Source organism: Hyperoodon ampullatus (genome assembly GCF_949752795.1).
Source record: "Hyperoodon ampullatus genome assembly, chromosome: 13".
NCBI lineage: Eukaryota > Metazoa > Chordata > Mammalia > Artiodactyla > Ziphiidae > Hyperoodon > Hyperoodon ampullatus.
In genome coordinates, this window is record NC_136926.1 from 88,609,088 (window position 1) to 88,629,652 (window position 20,565).

The 20,565-nt window shown below is 39.4% G+C and overlaps 1 protein-coding gene across 2 annotated transcripts in view; it reads left to right on the top strand.

The window, feature by feature from the left end:
- The window catches only part of ATP9B (ATPase phospholipid transporting 9B (putative)), a gene marked incomplete at its 5' end in the record, with an annotated part of 207,075 nt that overhangs the window by 53,960 nt on the left and 132,550 nt on the right, over positions 1-20,565 (top strand). For both annotated transcript variants that reach the window (XM_079717497.1, XM_079717496.1), the window contains 2 exons: positions 1,641-1,692; positions 16,132-16,226. In XM_079717497.1, coding sequence (XP_079573623.1) covers positions 1,641-1,692; positions 16,132-16,226 — 147 coding nt within the window. The remainder of the gene's footprint in view (positions 1-1,640; positions 1,693-16,131; positions 16,227-20,565) is intronic.

A 20,565-nucleotide genomic window follows, 5' to 3' on the forward strand; every position in this document is an offset into this window, starting at 1 on the left:
TTACATTAATATAATCATCCATCTTAGTGGAATACCATCTTGTCTTAATTATTCTATTTTAATATTTAGTTTTGTTATATTGTACAGACAACTCTCCATGTTGTTTCTCACACTTGTCTAGTCATTCTTGGCCTTTGCATTTCCCTGTAAATATTAGGAATATCTTGTCATTTCCCACCAAAAAAGATGTTAAGATTTTGATTGGGTTTGTGTTGAATGTATAGGTCAGTGTATGTGCACTTCACATCTTTGCAATACTGTATATTCTAATTTCAGAACATGGTGTTTTCTATTTCCTTAGGCTTCATTTAATTTCTTTCAGTAATGTTTTACAGTTTTTTGTTTAGAAGGCTTGTTCATCTTTTATCATTTTTGTTTTAGTGCTAGTTTTTTCTTATTACTGAATGGGCATATTTAAAGAAATATTTACCTTCTTGCTCTTTGTTACTGGTATGTATGTTTTTGTTTTCTGTGTCATTAATTTTGCTCTTATATTTGTTTACATCCTTGTACTTTCTTCGGGATTTATTGGCTGGGTTTTTTTTTCCTGCTTTCAAATGGATATTTAGTCCTTTGTATATTTTTAGCCTCCTTTTTCTCTTGTATGCAGTTTAATCATGTATATTTTCCTCTTATCATTTTCCTGACTTCGGCTGTGTTCCACACATGATATGTTGAGTTTTTATTACCATTTCATTAACAATATTTTCTAGTTTCCATTGTGATTTCCCCCTTCACCTAAAGGTTCTTTAGAACTTAACAATTGCTTAAAGAAATGTTAGAAATAAGTAGCTCTATTCTACAGCATATCTTCTTTCAGCTTTAACAACTTACGTTTGTTTTTGTTGCTTGCTGACTGACAAGTAGTTCATTTCTTTACTGTGTATAGGTAAATCTTAACTTAGGTCTTAAAGAATATAAATAATTCATGAAACTATGTGAAGTATTCTTATTGTAATTATATTTTTCTTTTAGTTTGTACAGCTTTCCCAACTAATTACTTAATGCTAATTATTAATACTAATTAATACTAATTATTAATAATACTAATTAATACTAATATTAGTAAAAGTGATTAAATAAATGTATGAATAGTGACCTTTGAGTTTTTCTCCTTTTCTGCTTTGTAAAAGGAATATCTCCTCAAATTTATGGGGTTTTGTTTGCTCAGTTGTACATTTATTCTTTCATTCAGCATTTATTAAGTGTTTCATTTTCGATATGCTCTATTTTGTGTTAGGTGTTGGAAGAACACTGTTCTCACTTTCTAGGTCATTTAGTCTGATAGGGAGGACATAATTTTTTATAAGGCAGTAACTATTATATTGTACGTGTGAGTTGAGGTACAACAGAGGCCACAGAAATGGTAATATTTAACATTTTTCAGGAAATGAAGTAGTTTTCAGGTCATCACTAAATGCCATTTACATGGTTCTTTGATGCGGAAAAAAACTTAGGGGTCTAAAATATGAGTTAAAATATTCATTTTTATTATACAAATTATGAATGTTAATTGTTTCAGCATAGAGTTGAAATATAACATTATTTTAGTTTTTTAGGAGCTATTTCTCCTTTGGAATGGAATTGTGTTAATTTGTAAACTTGCATATAGATAATTAATATTTTATATTACTCTGCAGAATCAAAGAATTCCATCGGACATGGTATTTCTTAGGACATCAGAAAAAGCAGGTATTTTTATTTTTATTTATATTGCTGATGATTGGTATTTTGGCAGTTTAATTTTCATTTTGAAAGATAAAAGTTAAATTTATTCTTGTAAGAATTTTTCTTTGAATGATAATATATTGAATTCATTAATTTCTAAATCACATTTAACTGTTTATGCTTAAAACAATGATTTTACTGTATAATATGTTTGTTTAAAAAATATCCTTTCCTATATCAAGTGAAAGTTTTCATTCAAATCCATTTTGATATCTAAATAGATGGTGATGTTCCTCAAAACTTGATTGCTATTCTGCATTTGCAGTTTTATTTCTCATTCAGCAAACATTTATTTAGCATTTACTATGCGTCAGGCGCTACCTGTTGCTTAGAATACAAAAGGGAGTAAAACCGAGTTGCTCTCTTCAAAGAGTTCATGATCTACTTATTTATGGAAGTACACACATTGATGATTAGCAATACTCTGATTGTATAGATAGTATAAATATTAAAAGGCATGTGGAGGGCTTTGCAGGTGGCGTAGTGTTTAAGAATCCTCCTGCCAATGCAGGGGACGCGGGTTCAAGCCCTGGTGTGGGAAGAGCCCACATGCCGCGGAGCAACTAAGCCCGTGCGCCACAACTACTGAGCCTGTGCTCTAGAGCCCGCGAGCCACAACTACTGAGCCTGCGAGCCACAACTGCTGAAGCCTGTGTGCCTAGAGCCCGTGCTTTAACAAGAGAAGCCACCACAATGAGAAGCCCACGCACCACAACGAAGAGTAACCCCCACCTGCCGCAACTAGAGGAAGCCCACGCGCAGCAATGAAGACACAATGCAGCCAAAAATAAATAAATAAACAAACAAACAAATAAATAAAAGACATGTGGGGGTAATGGGAGGGAACAGACAATTTGCCTAGGTGAGTTGAAATGGGCTTCACAGAGAAAATGATACTTATATGACCAGAGCTTTAAACAATAAGAAGGTGCAAAAGGGGTAATGAGAAGGAAGCCTCATGTGGTCAAGGAGAAAAAATCCATTGGTTGGAAATCAGGAAACCTAAAATCTAGTCTGCTTTGACCAATTTCTAATTATATGACCTAGCCACGTGGTCATACATTTTCATCATCTCTAAAATGATGAGAGGTTTGTCAAGTAATATCCAAAGTTCCTTCTGCCTTATATTTCTGACTTTGTTGCATAAATGAGCAATATTTTTATGGGAAGCTCAGCATATGTATTATTATTTGTAGCATGAGAACTCTAGAAAGGACATGGTTAAAATTTAGAGTTGTTGATTTATTTTTTTCTCCATTTATAAACAGTGGGGGGGGGTTTTTTGTTGTTTTTTTGTATTTAAAAAAAAATCTATTTATTTGGCTGTGCCGGGTCTTATTTGTGGCATGAGGGATCTTCATTGCCACATGCAAGGTCTTAGTCGTGGCACACGGGATCTAGTTCCCTGACCAGGGGTCGAACCCAGGCCCCCTGTGTTGGGAGCGAGGAGTCTTAACCACTGGACCACCAGCAAAGTCCCTAAACAGTGTTTTTTTAAAAGGACATTTTAAGTCATGAGAGAGAAGAAAAATGTTTTCTCTTTTCACCAACTGTAGTTATGATTACTTACATCGTAAGATGAGGCTGCCATCAACAGAAGAATTCAGTTACACCTAATAATCAAGTGACCTCTGTACACTTGATACCTTTACTTTATTGTGTGCTATTTAATGTGTGGTTTTGTTTTTCCCATAGGGTGGAGACTGGAGAACTACTTTTCCAGTGCATTTCCCTTTCCTGTCCAGTTAGATGGGGCCATGCCCTGAGGTGTGGCTGAAGGAGGGTGGCTGAACGGCATGTGTACCACTTCTAGCCTCGGCTTTCCCTGTACTGGCTATGTGTCCATGGCCAGGGCAACCTTGGAAGCTGCCTGTTGAAGATGGCAGAGCTTCCCTCAGTTTAGGTTCCTTAATGACTGTGTGGAACAGACTCCCCTCCCATTCTGTCACCAAGTGGACTCTCTATGATAGAGAAGTATTATTAAGTACCAGAGTTGCAAGGTTTATCTTTTACAAATAGCTAGTGTTCCCTTAACACCTGCAGAGCTGTGTCAGGCAGTTAAAACTCTGCCTTTGCCTTCACTTCTTGTTTGTACAGAGCCTCAAAGTCAGCCAGTGTGAGAGATTTGGGCCTCTCAGGTTTTCAAGGGCACTGTGTGCAGCCCTGCACTGGCAGGTGGCCTTCTAGGCTCTTGGGAATATGATAGAGCTTTTGCTCTTGTTATCTGATTTTTCAGCTTTTCTTTTAAATTTTTTTGGTCAGCTTGTTGTTTACCCCAGTTTTAACCACCACCCAAGGTAGCTGTGACATTAAACAATTGCCACTGTTTGTTTTTGACAAACATTCCAGGGAAAACACATTCTCAGTGAATGAGCTGTGGGTTGAGTCAAATCCAGACAAGCTCTACCTGGTCAGGTGGTTACAGTTGTCTGGGCATGGGGTTTGGGGAGCCCCAGCCCTGGTTTGTTCCCCTCACTGGCTACCAGACTGTTGGTTTTCTCAGCTACTGTGGAGTTTGACTGGGGGCAGGGTACTGGAAAAGGGACAAGTCAAAACACCACACATCTCACTCATAGCTAGATTTAGCCTTGTTTCTTGAATAAATGCACCTGGGATTGTTGCAAGTCTTTGATTATTTTCCAGAGTTTTGAAAAAGTTGCTTTAGACAATTTTTGCTTATGTTCTCATTACAGTTATGGAGGAATGGGTTTTCAGGGATTTTTACACTGCCATCCCTACTTATTTATGATTTCTTTGTCTTTGTTTGTAAATGTATTCAGTTTAATGAATAACAAAAAGTTTGCATTTGGGAGATACTTTTTTTTTTTCTTTTTTGGCTGCACCACTCGGCATGCGGAATCTTAGTTCCCCGACCAGGGATCAAACCCGTGTGCCCTACACCGGAAGCACGGATTCTTTTTTTTTTTTTGCGGTACGCGGGCCTCTCGCTGTTATGGCCCCTCCCGTTGCGGAGCACAGGCTCCGACGCACAGGCTCGGCGGCCACGGCTCACGGGCCTAGCCACTCCACGGCATGTGGGATCTTCCCGGACCGGGACACGAACCCGTGTCCCCTGCATCGGCAGGCGGACTCTCAACCACTGCGCCACCAGGGAAGCCCGGAAGCACGGACTCTTAACCACCGGACTGCCAGGGAAATCCCGGGAGATGCTTTTATATTTAATTGCCCTTGTAGTGATCATGGTAGGAATATATGTAAGATTAAGAATATTATGCTCAATGTGGAAATGGCTTTAGGTAATTAACTTAGAAGAAATAGAGTATACAAATTATGTTAGGAGATAAAATGTGAACAAAATCCATCTCTTTAAAGCTGGAAGATTGTTAGAAATGTCAGTTTTTCAGAGGAAGAATCTGAGGGCTAGGAAATGTTTGCTGAAGTTTTAGAAATTGTTCTTCAGCCACCGTATCATTGTTATGGCGTAATAAGATAGCAAAACATGAAGAGAATATTAGAGCATTAGGCAAGTGAGATACTCTCTGATGTGCCAACTACAGATAAATAACGTTATATCCAAACTGATTATGTTTTAAAAATGTTTTTTTTTCTCAAATTTTGTTTTGTATTCTATGTCGTAGGGACAGTTTCTCTCTGTAGGGTAATGATATTTAATATTTTGGAGGTCATGGGTCTTTCTGAGAATCTTAAGAATTATCACTTTGTTCCTCAGAAAAATGTACATAATATACATGTATGCTAAATTTTTATTATTTAACATATTCCTGGATGGTTATTAATGGCTCCAAGTTTAGGACCTTACTGTCATCTGTTTTAACCTGTGGTTCTATTATATTCCTCAGTTTTATGATTTTTTTCTGTCAAATTTAAATTGTTAAAACAATTACTGTTACTCTTAATGGAGATACTAAAATGTCAGATTACTGTTTCATGATATTTTTCTTCTCTTTATAAAATGGACCAGACAGCTTCCCAGCTGTATAAAATGTGTCGTAACACTGCTTTCAATCAAGGATTCTTAGCTTTAGAAATTCTGTTTGTGTGACTTTATATAATTATTTAAGGTTTTAAATTAAAGCCTTGTTTTTAAACGTACACGTTTAGAATTTTTTGTGTATCTGCTAACACTGTTAATATTACTTTATTATTTTTCAGTTTCAGTTCAGAAAACCCTGGTAATACATTGTCTGTTATAGTAAGGATCTCTAAACCCTAGCCAGTATGAAAGTCTTAAATCTATGCAGCGTGTTGAGTTTGGACAATAGCCACTGGGCGTTTGTCAGTACGGCTCAGTGCGTCTCTTCGTGGCATCATATTGACTGTGTATTAATACAGGGTATTCTATTGGGCCGTCAGTTGATTGTTTAGAATGTAAATGAAGCTGTTGATGGATATGGTGACTGATGGCCTAAATTCCAATTAATCAATTGCTTCATCACTTTCTTAATTCAGATCAAATATCTCCTGAACGCACACAATTCTTTTAGTGGTATTAAGAGAAATTAATGCTTTAGAACTAATTTTCATCCATCTCTTATAAATGCCAATATCTTTTTCACTTGTCTCCTAAGTGATGACATTATCATTTAAGTGTTTGGGACATATTACAATAGCTCAGCTGTCACTTGTTAGAGGGTGAGGGGTAGGTAAATGACACTGTACTCATCCACATTCTCTCTGTGGTGCTATTCATCTTGCCACCAGCTTAAAAATTTCATGCAGAGTCATTAAGTCATATAAATGATTTAGAAATTAAGTTTAATGGCAAACGATCTGGTGTTATATATGCAAAGTCAATGTCTATTTTTCTTTTCTTGGGCACATACTGTAGCCTGTCTCTTTCAGACCTATTGGATTTGTGAGCTGTTGCAGGCAGTCTGCTAATATTACAGGGTCACTTATTACAACATATGACAGACTCATGTGCCCTGTCTCATAGTGTCCCATCAATTACTTTATCACCACTTGATGCGGCTCTCCTTGGCGACATATACACGAGTTGATCTTCATTTGATTGTCATTAAACCTGTCCTTTGCTGTCAACTCTTGTCAATTATACCAAATAAAACCAAGTATTCATAAGAAGTCAGTAATAGGATATAAGCAGACCAATTTAATAATTCATTTTTACCGAGCCTTAACTGACATCAGTTGTAGCTAGTGCTTGCTGTTAAAAAATTACTAGATATACTTCGTGTAAGACAAGTCAAGTTGGCCATACTTCAGATTTTGCTGCAGTTCATTCCCTCTCTCTGTCCCTCTCTTTAAATCATGTCAGTTACTGTGAGCCTAGTAATGTAATGGTACTTGAAGTTCAGTCATACGTCCGTTTCCTCTAAATTTTAAAAAGAGCGTGTAATTATTTAACACGATGCATAGCCTTTTACTTTTAAGAATGGCAAGTATATTGTTTCCCGTATTTAATAAGTTTACAGACATCTAGATAAGGTATTAGTTTCACTTTTAGAAACACAAAATGTTTGAAATTTAAGAGACTGTAGATATTCTCACCTTCTCTTATTTTCTATGTTAGAAAGCAAACCTGGAGCAAAGCTGTTGGCTTGGATGTCTCAAAGTATGTGTCATACAGAATCTAGAACCCAATCCCTTTTAAGTCGCTTTTATACTTTATAAAACACACACATACAGATATATATAACCATGCATATATTTAAGAGGAAAAAAAAATCAATCTTGAGAAAAAGGCCTAAGTGTAAAATAATGGGTACTGCAAATTTCCTTGTCCTCCTTTTTAGTTGAAACCAGTTATTCTCCTTATCATAAATCTTTTGACAAATAATACATAACAAAATTTATTTACATAACTAGATATATTTTTCAAAGTGCATGAAATCAGTTGAAGGTCTCACTGATACATCTTCAACGGATAAAATAGGTGATTGAAAAATCTTTTCTTAGCTCTCTATCCTATTATGTCTTACAGAAGTGACTTAACCTGTGTGAATCTCCTAGATTCATGTTGGCAACACTAATGCCTGTGCCTTCGGTAGTTAAAAGGATTAAATGTACTTGCTTAAGGAATCAGTGGGGCACATTTCAGATACTGAATTGCTGGTGGCTGTACTTAGTTGAAAGTGCATTGGCTCCAAGAGAAAAGTATTTGGTATTTACGCAGAGTAAGAGAGCCAGGAAATGCTTACAGATGTGCAGGGGTCCGTTTCTTCTAGGGGTGGATGTGGATTTGCACGGGCCCATTTCAGTTTTAGAACATTGTGCAAAAGGTGCACTGGACTAAGCTGTGTAAAGATGTGTTCTTACATAGCTACCTTAGCTAGTTCCCCAAATTTGAGAAATAATTAGCTAAGTAATTAATAAGTTCCTGGTGTATACCATTCACTGGCAGATTTTAATAGATTTTCCTCTAAACTTTACACCACCACTCCAGAGTAAGTCTTATTTTTTCCACTGTGCACATGAAAACCTTAATAAGGTGAAGCACCTGGACAGGGAGCGTCAGTGAGTGGATTGTCAGGCAGTGCTCAGCCCAAGACTGGCTCTTCCCACTGCTCCACCAGCTTTTAAGTTTTGAATTGCCTTCAGTACTGTTGACGCTTGGGGCCTGGTATTTCTTTGTTGTGGTGGCTTGTCTCTGCACTGCAGGGTGTTGAGCAGTATTCTTGGCCTCGACTCCCCGGGTGCCAGGAGCACCCTCCCAGCCCCCACCCCCAGCGCCTACTGTGAAAACCAAGTCTCCAGATGCTTTCTGGGGGCAAAATCGCCCCTGGTTGAAAATCACTAGAGGATTGTTTCATCCACGAAAATCCCTAAAATAAATCTTCAGTATTCAGTTGTATATCTTTTGAAAGTAATTGTTTTAATATTCTTCAGAGATCTTTCTTGGTAAGAACAGATTGATTCTGTGGAATTTTAGCCATGACCTACCCCAGCTCCATGTGAAGGAAGCTTCTGCTCTAGGCCAGTGCAGCCGAGAAGTCAGGGCCTCCATCTCCCTGCAGCTCCCAGGCAAAGGTCAGAGCCTCACCCTGGAGGGGTGCCCACCCGTCTAATGCTTCTGTTTTGCTGTAGTGATCACTACTGAAAGCTGACCTGGCATACGGCAGCCTCTTCCTCTGGATAAAAGGTAAAAGGCCATGAGATAACTTATTGATGAAATTAGCAGCTGAAGTGGAGAGGACATGCAGTGTGAGCTCTACTGCAGGACCACGTTTGCAGTCAGCCGTTCACCAGAGCTGCACTGGTGCTGAGCTGCGCTGATCAGTAGTATAATTCTACATGAAATTGATGGATAGGAGCAAACACTGATACAGGGAAAGGGGCGCTCGGCAGTACAAATATGAGAAAAGTACAATGGAGAGTAGTCTCCATCTTTGCGGGTGTTCAAATATAAATTTAAATGTGAATTTCTATAGTGCAGTTTCAGTTATTTGCAGTGTTCTTTTCCTGCAAAGAAAAAAGTTTGTATAATATGTTTGGTGTATATTTTCTGTGTTAATCTGAATATGTTTCTTAAAAATTCTTTTTTATTTTGTACTTTTTAATTTATTTTTAATTTATTTTTTAATGTTTTTAATTTATTTAATTTATTTTTATTTGTGGCTATGTTGTGTCTTCATTGTTGCGTGCAGGCTTTCTCCAGTTGTGGCGAGCGGGGGCTACTCTTGGTTGCGGAGCACGGGCTTCTCACTGCGGTGGCTTCTCTTGTTGTGGAGCATGGGCTGTAGGAGTGTGGGCTTCAGTAGTTGTGGCTCACAGGCTCAGTAGTTGTGGCTCTCAGGCTCTAGAGCACAGGCGCAGTAGTTGTGGCACACGGGCTTAGTTGCTCCGTGGCATGTGGGATCTTCCCGGACCAGGGCTCGAACCCGTGTCCCCTGCATTGGCAGGCGGATTCTTAACCACTGCACCACCAGGGAAGCCCTGTACTTTATTTTTTTAAGTTCACACAAAAAAGTGAGAAGGTGGTACAGAGATTTCCAGTACGCCCCCTGCCCTCACACCTGCGTAGCTTCCCTCATCATCAGCATCCCCCACCAGGTGATGCATTTGTTGCAATTGATGGACTGACACTGACACATCATCCTCACACAAATTCCATAGTTTACATGAAAATTCACTCTTGGTGTAGTACATTCTATGGGTTTTGGCAAATGTATAATGACATCCATCCATCATTATATATATCATACAGAGGATTTTCACTGTCCTAGAAATTTTCTGTGCTCTGCCTATTTACCTCTGCCCCCAACTCCATCCTGTGCAGCCATGGGTCTCTTTAGTGTCTCCATGGTTTTTTTTCTTTTCCAGAATGTCATGTAGTTGGAACCACATAGTATGCAGCCTTTTCAGATTGGTTTCTTTTACTTAGTGATAAACATTTAATGTTCCTTCTTATCTTTTCATGACTTGATAGCTCATTTCACTGTATTGCTGAATAATTCTCCATTGTCTGGATTTACCATAGTTGATCCATTCACCTACTGAAGGACATTTGGTTGCTTCCAAGTTTTGGCAGTTATGAATAAAGCTCGTATAAAATCTGCATGCAGGATTTTGTGTGGACATGAGTTCCCCAGCTCTTTTGGGTAAATGGCAAGGAGTGCGATTGCTGGATCGTATAGTAAGATTATGTTTAGCTTTGTAAGAAGCCACCAAACTGTCTTCCGAAGTGGCTGCACCATTTTGCATCCCCACCAGCAATGATGAGAGTTCCTGTTGCTCCGCATCCCCGCAAGCCTTGGTGTTGTCAGTGTTCTGGAGTTTGGCCATTCTCGTAGGTGTGGAGTGGTGTCTCGTTGTTTTACCTTACATTTCCCTGACGATGTGATGTGGAGCATATTTTCATATGCTTATTTGCCATCTCTGTATCTTCTTTGTTCTGGTTTGGCCCATGTTTTAACTGGATTGTTTTCTTATTGTTGAGTTTTAAGAGTTCTTTATATATTTTGGCTAACAGCCCTTTATCAGATGTGTCTTTTGCAAATATTTTCTCCCAGTCTGTGCCTTGTTTTGTAATTCTCTTGCTGATATGTTTGCAGAACAGAAGTTTTAAATTTAAATTTAAATTTAATGAAGTCCAATTTATCAGTTTTTGCTTTTTTTTTTTTTTTTTAATGGATCACATCTTTGGTGTTGTATCTAAAAAGGCACCACCATACCCAAGGTCATCTAGGTTTTCTCCTAGGTTATCTTCTAGGACTGTTATAGTTTTGCATTTTACATTTAGGTCTGTGATCTATTTTGAGTTAATTTTTTATGAAGGGTGTAGGTCTGTGACTAGATTCATTTCTTTTGTGTGTGGATGTCTGGTTGTTCCAGCACTATTTGTTGAAAAGGCTATCTTTGCTCAATAGTACTGCCTTTGCTAGTTTGTCAAAGATTACTTGACTATATTTATGGAGTTCTATTTAAAGGTTCTCTGTATTCTGTTCCCTTCATCTACATCTACTCTTTCACCAATACCACACTGTCTTGATTACTGTAGCATTATAGTCATTTTTTTTCAAGGTTGGTGAATGGTTTTACTTTTGAAGTGAATTTATTTTTTTTCTTTTTTACTGTGTTCAAACACACGTAACATAAAATACACATAACCCCCAGCCCTGGTGCCACCGTTCTACTTTCTGTCCATGAATTGGACAATCTAAGACCCTCAGGTAACTGGATTCATGCAGTATTTGTCTTTCTGTGACTGGCTTATCTCACTGAGTGTGATGTCCTAAAGGCCCATCTATTGTAAAATGTCTGTCCTTTTTAAGTCTGAATAGTAACTTCGTTGTATGTATTTACAACATTTTCCTTATCTATTCATCCATCAGTGGACACTTGGGTTACTTCCATGTTTTATTTATTGTTAATAATACTGCTATGAACATGAGTGCACAAATGTCTCTTTCAGACCTTGCTTTCAGTTCTTTTGGGCCTACACCCAGAAGTGGAATGGCTAGGTCATATGGTAGTTCTTTAAAAAACTTTTTTAGAAACTGCTGTGCTGTTTTGCATTGAATATCTTCTTCCATCCTTTCACTTCCAACTTTTTTGTATCTTTGTATCTAAAGTGAGTCTCTTGTAGACAGCATGTGGTTGGATCGTGTCTTTGTCCGTTCTGCCAATCTCTGTCTTTGACAGGAGTCTGAATAATATTTACCTATTTACATTTAAAGTAATTGCTGATAAGGAGCAACTTCTTTCATTGTGCAGTTTGTTTTCCTTACGCCTTATAGCTTTTTTTTTTTTTTTGGTCCTTCATTTCCTACATTACTGTCTTTTCTGGTTGATATTTCGTAGTAAAATATTTAAATTCCTCTCTCATTCCCTTTTGTGTATCTTCTATAGCTATTTTCTTTGTGGTTGCCATGGGAATTACATTCAATATCCTAAAGGTAGAAGACTCTGATTTGCATTGATACCAACTTACCTTCAATGACACATAGGAACTCTGCTCCTGTATAGTTCTACCCCATCCTTTCAGTTGTTGATGTCACAGAAGTACATCTTCGTACACTGGGTTCCCCAGACATAAACTAATAATTAGTTTAAATGCATTAACCTCTTAAATTATGTAGACAACAAGATTAGAAGTTACAAGCCAAAGTTACAGTAATTCTGGCTTTTAGACTAATAATTTCTTTTCTTTAAATTTATTAATCTCTTAAATCGTGTAGAAAAAGTGCACTTCAAACCATTCTTACAATAATACTAGCTTTTATAATTGCCATGCATTAATAACCTTTATTGAGATCTTTATTTCTCCACACAGCTTCAAGTTACTGTCTACTGGCCTTTCATTTCACCTACCAGACTGCCTTGAGCACTTCTTGCAGGGCAGGTCTAGTGGTCACCAGCTTCCTCAGCTTTTGTTTACTTGAGAATGTCTTGATTTCTCCCTCACGTTCAAAGGGCAGTTTTGCTGGATTGAAGATATTTGGTTGACAGTTTTTTTTTTTTTAGCACTTTGAGTTGATGGGTTCACTGCCTTCTGGCTTCCATAGAAATGCCATCTCCTTCTGATGAGAAATCTGGTGGTTATCTTACTGAGGATCCCTTGTATATGATGATTCTCTTTTCTCTTGCAGTTTTCAAGATTCTCTTTGTCTTTTTGAAAGTTTGATTATAATGTGTCTTGGTGTGGGTCTGTTTGAGTTCATATTACAGGCATACTTCAGATATATTGCAGGTTTGGCTCCAGACCATGGCAATAGAGTGAATATCACAATAAAGAGAGTCACACAAATTTTTTGGTTTCCTGGTACATGTAAAAGTTATGTTTACACTATACTTCAGTCTATTAAGTGTGCAGTAGCATTATGTCTAAAAAAACGTACAACCTTAAGAAATACAAAACAAAAAACAATAACTTTTGTCTTTGTAGTAACAATTTTACTACAATAGTAAAATCGAAGAACAATGATCACAGATCATCGTAACAAATATAACAATAATAAAAAGTTTGAAATATTACAAGAATTACCAAAATGTGACAAAGACATGTAAATAGAACAAATGCTCTTGGCCAAAATGGCCCTGATAGACTTGCTTGATGCAGGGTTTTCACACACTTCCAATCTGTAAAAAAACATAGCATCTGCAAAGTGCAACAAAAGAACATTATGTCTGTGCTTGGATTTTGTTGGGGTCCTTGGGAGTTTATATTCATGTCTTTCATCAAATCTGGGAAGTTTTCAGCCATTATTCAGATATTCTCTCTGTTCCTTCTTCTCTGTCTTGTCCTTCTGGGTCTCCCACAGTGCATATATTGGTCCACGTGACAGTGTCCTATGGGTCCATTTGTCTCTGTTCACTTTTTTTCCCATCTTTTTCCTTCTGTTCCTCAGGTTGGATCACTTCCATTGTCCTATCTTCAAGTTTGCTCATTCTTTGCTATGCCTGCTCAAATCTGCCTCTGACTCCCTCTAGTGAAATTCTCATTGCCCTTGAATTTCTTTTTCATTTCTTTTTGGGTTTTCTCTCTCTTTATCGATATCTCCATTTTGTTCATACATTGTTTTCTTGACTTTCTCCACATCTTTCTTTAGTTCTTTGAGCATCTTTTTAGACAGTTGCTTTAAAGTCTTTGTCTAGTAGAACTACCATTAGGTCTTTGTTGAGGACAGTCTCTGTTGATTAAGTTTTTTCCATTAAGTTGGCCATACTCTCCTGTTTTTGGTTTTTTTTTTTTTTGAACACTGGACATTTCAATCTAATAATGTGGTAACTCTGGAGATTGTCCCCCAGTGGTGGGACAGCTGGAGACTCTATAATAATAGTAATGGCATTGGAGTGAAACTCCTCAAGTACTGGAGCTCATTCAGTGCACACACATACACACACACACACACGTGCACACGCGCACACACACACACACACATGCCTAATTGGTCTCCTTCTGAGGATGGCAGGGTACTAGTTCATTGCCTTGAAATGTGGGTAAATAACAACAGGAGTCAGTGCTTTCTTATAGGAACTTTTCCACCAGGTGAGCCAACTGGATCCAAAGAGCAGAAAGAAGCCTCTCCTTTTACATTTTATTCTAGGTAAAAGGTGAAAAAGAAGGATAGCCTGCTGCCTTCTGCATCCTCTAGTGCAATAACGGGTACCTCTAGTGGGCATTAAGCATGAAGGGCTGTTGGCATCAGAGAAGAGGAGGACATTGTACCTCTGGACGGAGGCAGGGCAGCGTTGCTGAGGGTCAGTGGAGCCTGAGCTGGGCTCTGTGTGCAGGAGCCAGCGTCGTAGGACCTGCAGAGGGAAGGGGAGCAGGCTGGCCTGGACCCGAGTGTTCAGTCAGCAGCACACAGAGCCAGGCTTTCAGCAGACACATTGGAAGGAGGGGTGGGGAGGGCCTGGCGTGAAAAGTGACTTTACAGACATGCCCAGAGTGGGCTCTGCTAAGGATGTACATCTGCACAGGGACGTACAACTGACGGTCCAGCTGCTTTACAAGCAGGGAAGGGGCTGCAATGGGGTCGGGGCACATGCAGCATCTCCTGAGGGGTCTCACAGTTGTGCACAAGATATTTATCTTGTAGTAATTTCTAAGGTATACATATGCTTGTGTGGCTTTCTATAACTATTTTATTTTACAGTTAAATTTTTGAAAAACCTCAAAAGTCACTTGAATTCATTATGTGGTTAAACTACTAATTTGTTACTTTGTTTTATCTGATTCCTTTTATATTTTAGGGGACACTCTTTTAAAGTTTGATGTGTTTTGGCTTTTTAATTATGTGAATCATGTATGATCTCAGAGTGAACAGGGTAAAAGAGGATGTACTCCCAGAGGTGTTGCTTCTAGTCCGTCCCTTCCCTTTCCCCTTCCTTCCTGGGGGTCGTGTCCCTCCCTGCACACGTGCATACAGACACACACACTCACGCTCTCCCCACCTTGTTCTCCAGTAGCTGGTTTTACTTTGTTCCCAGTGTTGTGCACCTGGCTTTTTTTATTAGATGGTATATATCCTAGAGAGATTTATTTCTCAGTAGAAATGGAGGCCTTTCTCATCTCTTTTTCTTTTCTGTTTCTTTTTCCTTCCTTCCTTTCTTTTCTTTTTTTTTTTTTTCACTGCTACACGTGCTCCCTTGTATTCAGCTGATTCCCTGATTTTGTGTTCCCACTCCTTTGGTTATGATTAATAATGTTGCACAGTTGCCCTGTATGTATGTGTTTTGTGCTTTGCTGTTGTGTATGAGGATACGTTATAAGAAATGGTATGACAGCATGGGCAAAGAGTAAATGGATCTTTGTAATTTAATATTTTTTATGTTTAAAATTTGATGGGGTTGTGAGTAAGACAGTAGCTCTTTTCAGGCTTTAACTTTTTTTTTTTTTTTTTTTGTGGTACACGGGCCTCTCACCGTTGTGGCCTCTCCCACTGTGGAGCACAGGCTCCGGACACACAGGCTCAGCGACCGTGGCTCACGGGCCCAGCCGCTCCACGGCATGTGGGATCTTCCCGGACTGGGACACGAACCCATGTCCCCTGCATCGGCAGGCGGACTCTCAACCACTGCGCCACCAGGGAAGCCTGCAGGCTTTAACATTTTAGCTGTGCTTTTATTATTGAGCATATGTTTTATAGTGGTACATCCTATATTTTATTAGCAAAGTTATATCACACACTCTTGGGTATTTTTGTATATTTACTTATTATTGTGTTATTATCAAAAACATAAGCTAAAGGTAGAAATGATCAATGTAGTCTTTCTAAAATAAAGTAAACCTTTATTAGTAAACCTTAATAGTCTAGAACACCAACTAGGAGATAAGTGAATAAACAATTAATGACCTCTATCTTTTCAGCAGACTCATTTTGTGAGTCAAATAAATAGTACTTTTAAGGATTTTTGTTAATGGGAATCTGTAGATATATCATTTCTGTATCCCACTGTGCTGTGAATTGTGGCTTTAAAGTACCTGTAACTTAGGAGTTTTTCTTCTCTCATTCCAAGGTTCATGTTTCATTCGAACTGATCAACTCGATGGTGAAACTGACTGGAAGCTGAAAGTGGCGGTGAGCTGCACGCAGAGGCTGCCGGCTCTGGGGGTGAGTGTTGCTGTCATTACTCCATCATTTACTGTAGTGGCCATTTCTGTGCAGTAAGTACAGTTCTGTTTATACCAACTAACTTAATTAATGCGTTGATAGTGTTTTAAAATAATTTCTTGGTTACTAATTCATTGAAAATTATGCCCACGTAATTTCTCTGGATTCTTAGCACATAACCTTTTTGAGGTATAGTTTTAAATGTTCCTTTTGGCTTGACTCTTAGGTTTTCTTTCTTTTCTTTCTCGTTCCTTTTTGTTTCTATTTTTAAAACCCCCCTCATTTGAGTAATCTTTGAAATCGAGAACTCTTGGTGGGGTTAGCTACATCCATTTTTGGTGACTGACTGACTCCCAGGAGGCTGTTCAGATACTGCTTTGGTGGAACTCACATGGGCTTAGCCTAGCCTTGGACACCAGCCTGTCCACTTCAGCTTCTCCCTTTGAAGGTGGAGAGCCCTCTCTGGGGAGGGGGAAGTGAAGTGTTCCTGTGTGTCTCCGCAGAGTGAGAAGGGGAAAGACACCTTTGGACTTCTTGCTTGGCCTTTGCTGCCTGGGGAACGGGCAAGAGGTGGGACCAGAGGGCACAGTACTTACGGATTTCAGTGTTTTTAGTGATCTCTGAAACAGATCTCTCACGAGTGCTCAGAATCTCCTAAACTGCTATACATCTTTTTTTTTTTTTAATCAAAATCACAGTTGTGGTCATTTGGTGTTTTTTGTGTTATACATATGATTTATCTGAATGAGAGAAGCTTTATCTTACATGATTTGCTGATATTCACTGGAGAGTAAAGAAAGATTGAGGTGTGTCTTAAGAATGACCTTGGACCCAAGCAGTAGTTGGTTAAGGGAAAGGAAATTGAATCCTCTGGATTTGGTCACTTTCCTTAGATGGGTTGGATTTGATAGGAATAGCTACTGCACATAGCTTACAGTTAATTACTGAATAGCAGGAACCTTCCTTATTGTAAATATTGCACTTTTTGGAAACTAAATCTGTTTGACATGTGTAAGACTTGGCAGTATTTTGTTTCTTGAGGTATTTTCCATTGCCTGTACTTTAGGTGGTACCCAGGTTGAAACTCATTCCCTGCTTGGAGTTTGCTGGGTTTCCTGGGTCTGTGGGTTCCTGGTTTTCTTCTCTTTTCCCTCCTCCTTTCTGCCCAGACCCCTCTCTCTGGGACACGAGTGACACGTGTGTTAGACTTGATGTTCCTGCAGGAGTCGAGCTTCTGCTGCTCTCTTCTCAGCCTTGTTCTCTTTCTGTGATTCAATTTTGACAGTTTCTGTTGCTCTGTCTTTTTTTTTTTTTTAGCTGCACAGCTTTTGGGATTTTAGTTCCCTGACCAGGGATTGAACCTCAGCAGTGAGAGCACGGAGTTCTCACCACTGGAGTGTCAGGGAATTCTCATTTTGCTGTGTCTTTAAATTCACTAATTTTATCTTGTGCAGTGTCTAGTCTTCTGTTAAGACCACCCAGCTAACTTTTTTATTCCAAATATTGTACTTTTAACCTCTGGAACCAGGTTCCACCTGGTCACCCATTTTTGTTATTGTTTGAATACTTTTCTTTCCTAATATGTTCATAGTTTCATTTAAATCTTTCAGCAGTTTATAACACTTATTCTTCGTCTGTTAATGCCAGTGTCTCTGTTATTTTGGGTATGTTTCTTCTTAAAAAAATGTCCTCCTTGTTACAGGTCACACTTTCCTGCTTCCTTGCACAGCTGGTAATTTTCAGTTGGATGCTGGATGTTGTAAATGCTATATTTTTTTCTTCCTTCAAAACCTATTGATCTTGATTTTCTTAGTTCAGTAACTTGTGGATAAACTTGATCTTTCCAAGACTTGTTCTTAAACTTTGTTGGGGTAGGCCTAGATTCCCCTTTGTCATGGTGCTAATTTAATCCTACCACAAGGGCCTGCTCTTTGTGGGATAACCATGGACAGCCTCGATTGTTTCGAGGTGCCTCTAACTCTGGCTGGTCAGACTCCATGTCTCCCCAGCTCTGTTGTCATCCCTGGGGCTGGTCCGGAAAGAGCTCTCTGCTCACACTCTACCAGGCATCACTTCACCCCGACCAGGTGCGCAGTAGCTGTGGGCACACTCAGGGAGCACCGCATAGCTGTGGAGCACACTCAGGGAGCAATTTGTAGCTGTGGAGCACACTCAGGGAGCACTCCGTAGCTGTGGGCACACTCGGAATACTGAATAGCTGTGGCGCACACTCAGGGAGCACTGCATAGCTGTGGGCACACTCAGGGAGCACTGCGTAGCTGTGGAGCACACTCAGGGAGCACTACTTAAATGTGGAGCACACTCAGGGAGCACTGAATATCTGTGGGCACACTCAGGGAGCACTGCAGGGTGCTGCCACTCCTTTCCTCTTTGTTCTCTTCCCGCTTCCCTGGTCTCTGCTCTGTCCCTGAGCAGAAAGGCCGCCTTCCTGTGCTCGGCTTCCCCCAGCCCCGCGATATGGAACCTCCCCTTACGCAGGAAGCCGGCCTCACCTGGGGCTCACATCTGCGTTCTCTTCTCCCAAGGGCCACAGTCTTGCGATTCTGCCAGAAGCACTGTGTCCTGTGTCTGAAAACGGCTGTCTCATGTGTTTTGTTCATTTTACAGCATTTGTAGTGGGAGGGCAAGTCTCATACCAGTTACAGTGCCACAGCTTGTGGAAGTCCTTGATTAATTCTCAGTGAGAAATATGTGTCTTGTGCACTAACTGAGCTACATGATACTTCAAATTAAAATTAAAAGGTGTTCCATTGAGCATAAAATTTTAAAAAGACCAAAGCAGTGGGTCTTTGTTACTGGAGGATTTGCTTATTTTAGGGACGTGCATGCTGGGAGGACGCGGCGCTCCCTGGGCCATGTTACCTCTGCCCTGGAGGGCACTTCACACCACTGTCCTCTTCCCTCGCAGCTTCTTTCACATTTCGGGCTAACCATCCCGCTCCTCAGCACTCATTCTTTCAAACACAGAGAGTTCCTGATTATAATAGTAATATGTGCATTGAAAATAATATATAAATGATAAAGATGAGAAGCACTCTAATTTTCCTGCTTCGCAGTGGCTGCCGTTCACGTTCGGGCACAGACCCTCCTGACAGTACCTTTCCCTGGCCCTCCCCTCGACATACACACACCTGCACACTTGGGTGAAGCTGTACGTACTTCTTTTCCTATGAGGGTGTTTATTCAAAAGTATGTTTGGGAGCTTCCCTGGTGGCACAGTGGTTGAGAGTCCGCCTGCCGATGCAGGGGACACGGGTTCGTGCCCCGGTCCGGGAAGATCCCACATGCTGCGGAGCAGCTGGGCCCGTGAGCCATGGCCACTGAGCCTGCGCGTCCGGAGCCTGTGCTCTGCAACGGGAGAGGCCACAACAGTGAGAGGCCCGCGTACCACAAAAAAAAAAAAAGTATGTTCAGGGTTTATCTTTCTATGTTAGAAAATGTGTATCTCTGTAAGTACTCTGTTAGCCGCGTGGTATTCGACAAATTGTAACTTCAGTAACCAGCCTGATATTGGTGAATATGAAAGTTAATACTTTTGATGTTTTATAAATACTAACAGAGATCAACAAATAGGCATATTTTAAGGATTTTGATTCTTTTGCCAGAATGCTCTCTAGAAGACTACAGTGACTTGTACATCTCCTGTAGGTTAACTGAAGTCAGTTGACCTGTCAGCCGTCTCCAATCTGATGACTGAGAAAATGGCATCCCCTTTAAATTTGCATTTAATCTTTTTGTGAGGTTGGAGATTCCTTATCTAAGAAAGTATACTTCTCATATTTTTATTTTATAAGTTTCTGTTCATGTTGTCTGTCCATTTTCCTGTTATATGTTTTTAAAGAGGCCTTTATATATAGTTTGCTAATCATCTTTCATTCGTTTTAATCTCTTCTAAATATTTTCATTTATAGTTTCTGTTGTCCGTATAAAAGTTTAGCATCCTTATATAAGGTGACCTAACAGTAATTTTAAAATAGTCTTTAAAATAGTTACTTATGTAATGTGATAGAAGTGCTAATTATTACTATGGTGACAATCATATTACAATACATAAATGCATCAAACTGACTTGTACACCTTAAATTTACACAATGTTATATGTCAAGTATATTTCAATAAAAATATTTTTAAAAAAGTAAATAGTTACTGCTTTTGGTTTTATGCTTAGGCCATTTCCACCCCATGACTGTGTTTTAAATGGTTCTTTAAAATCACCCCTGCTTTACGCGTGAACTCTCCAGTCCAGCTAGCATTTGTTTGGAGTCGAGCTTTGAGGAGGAAATCAAACGTAAAACAACCTGCTAGCTGGTCGCAGCAG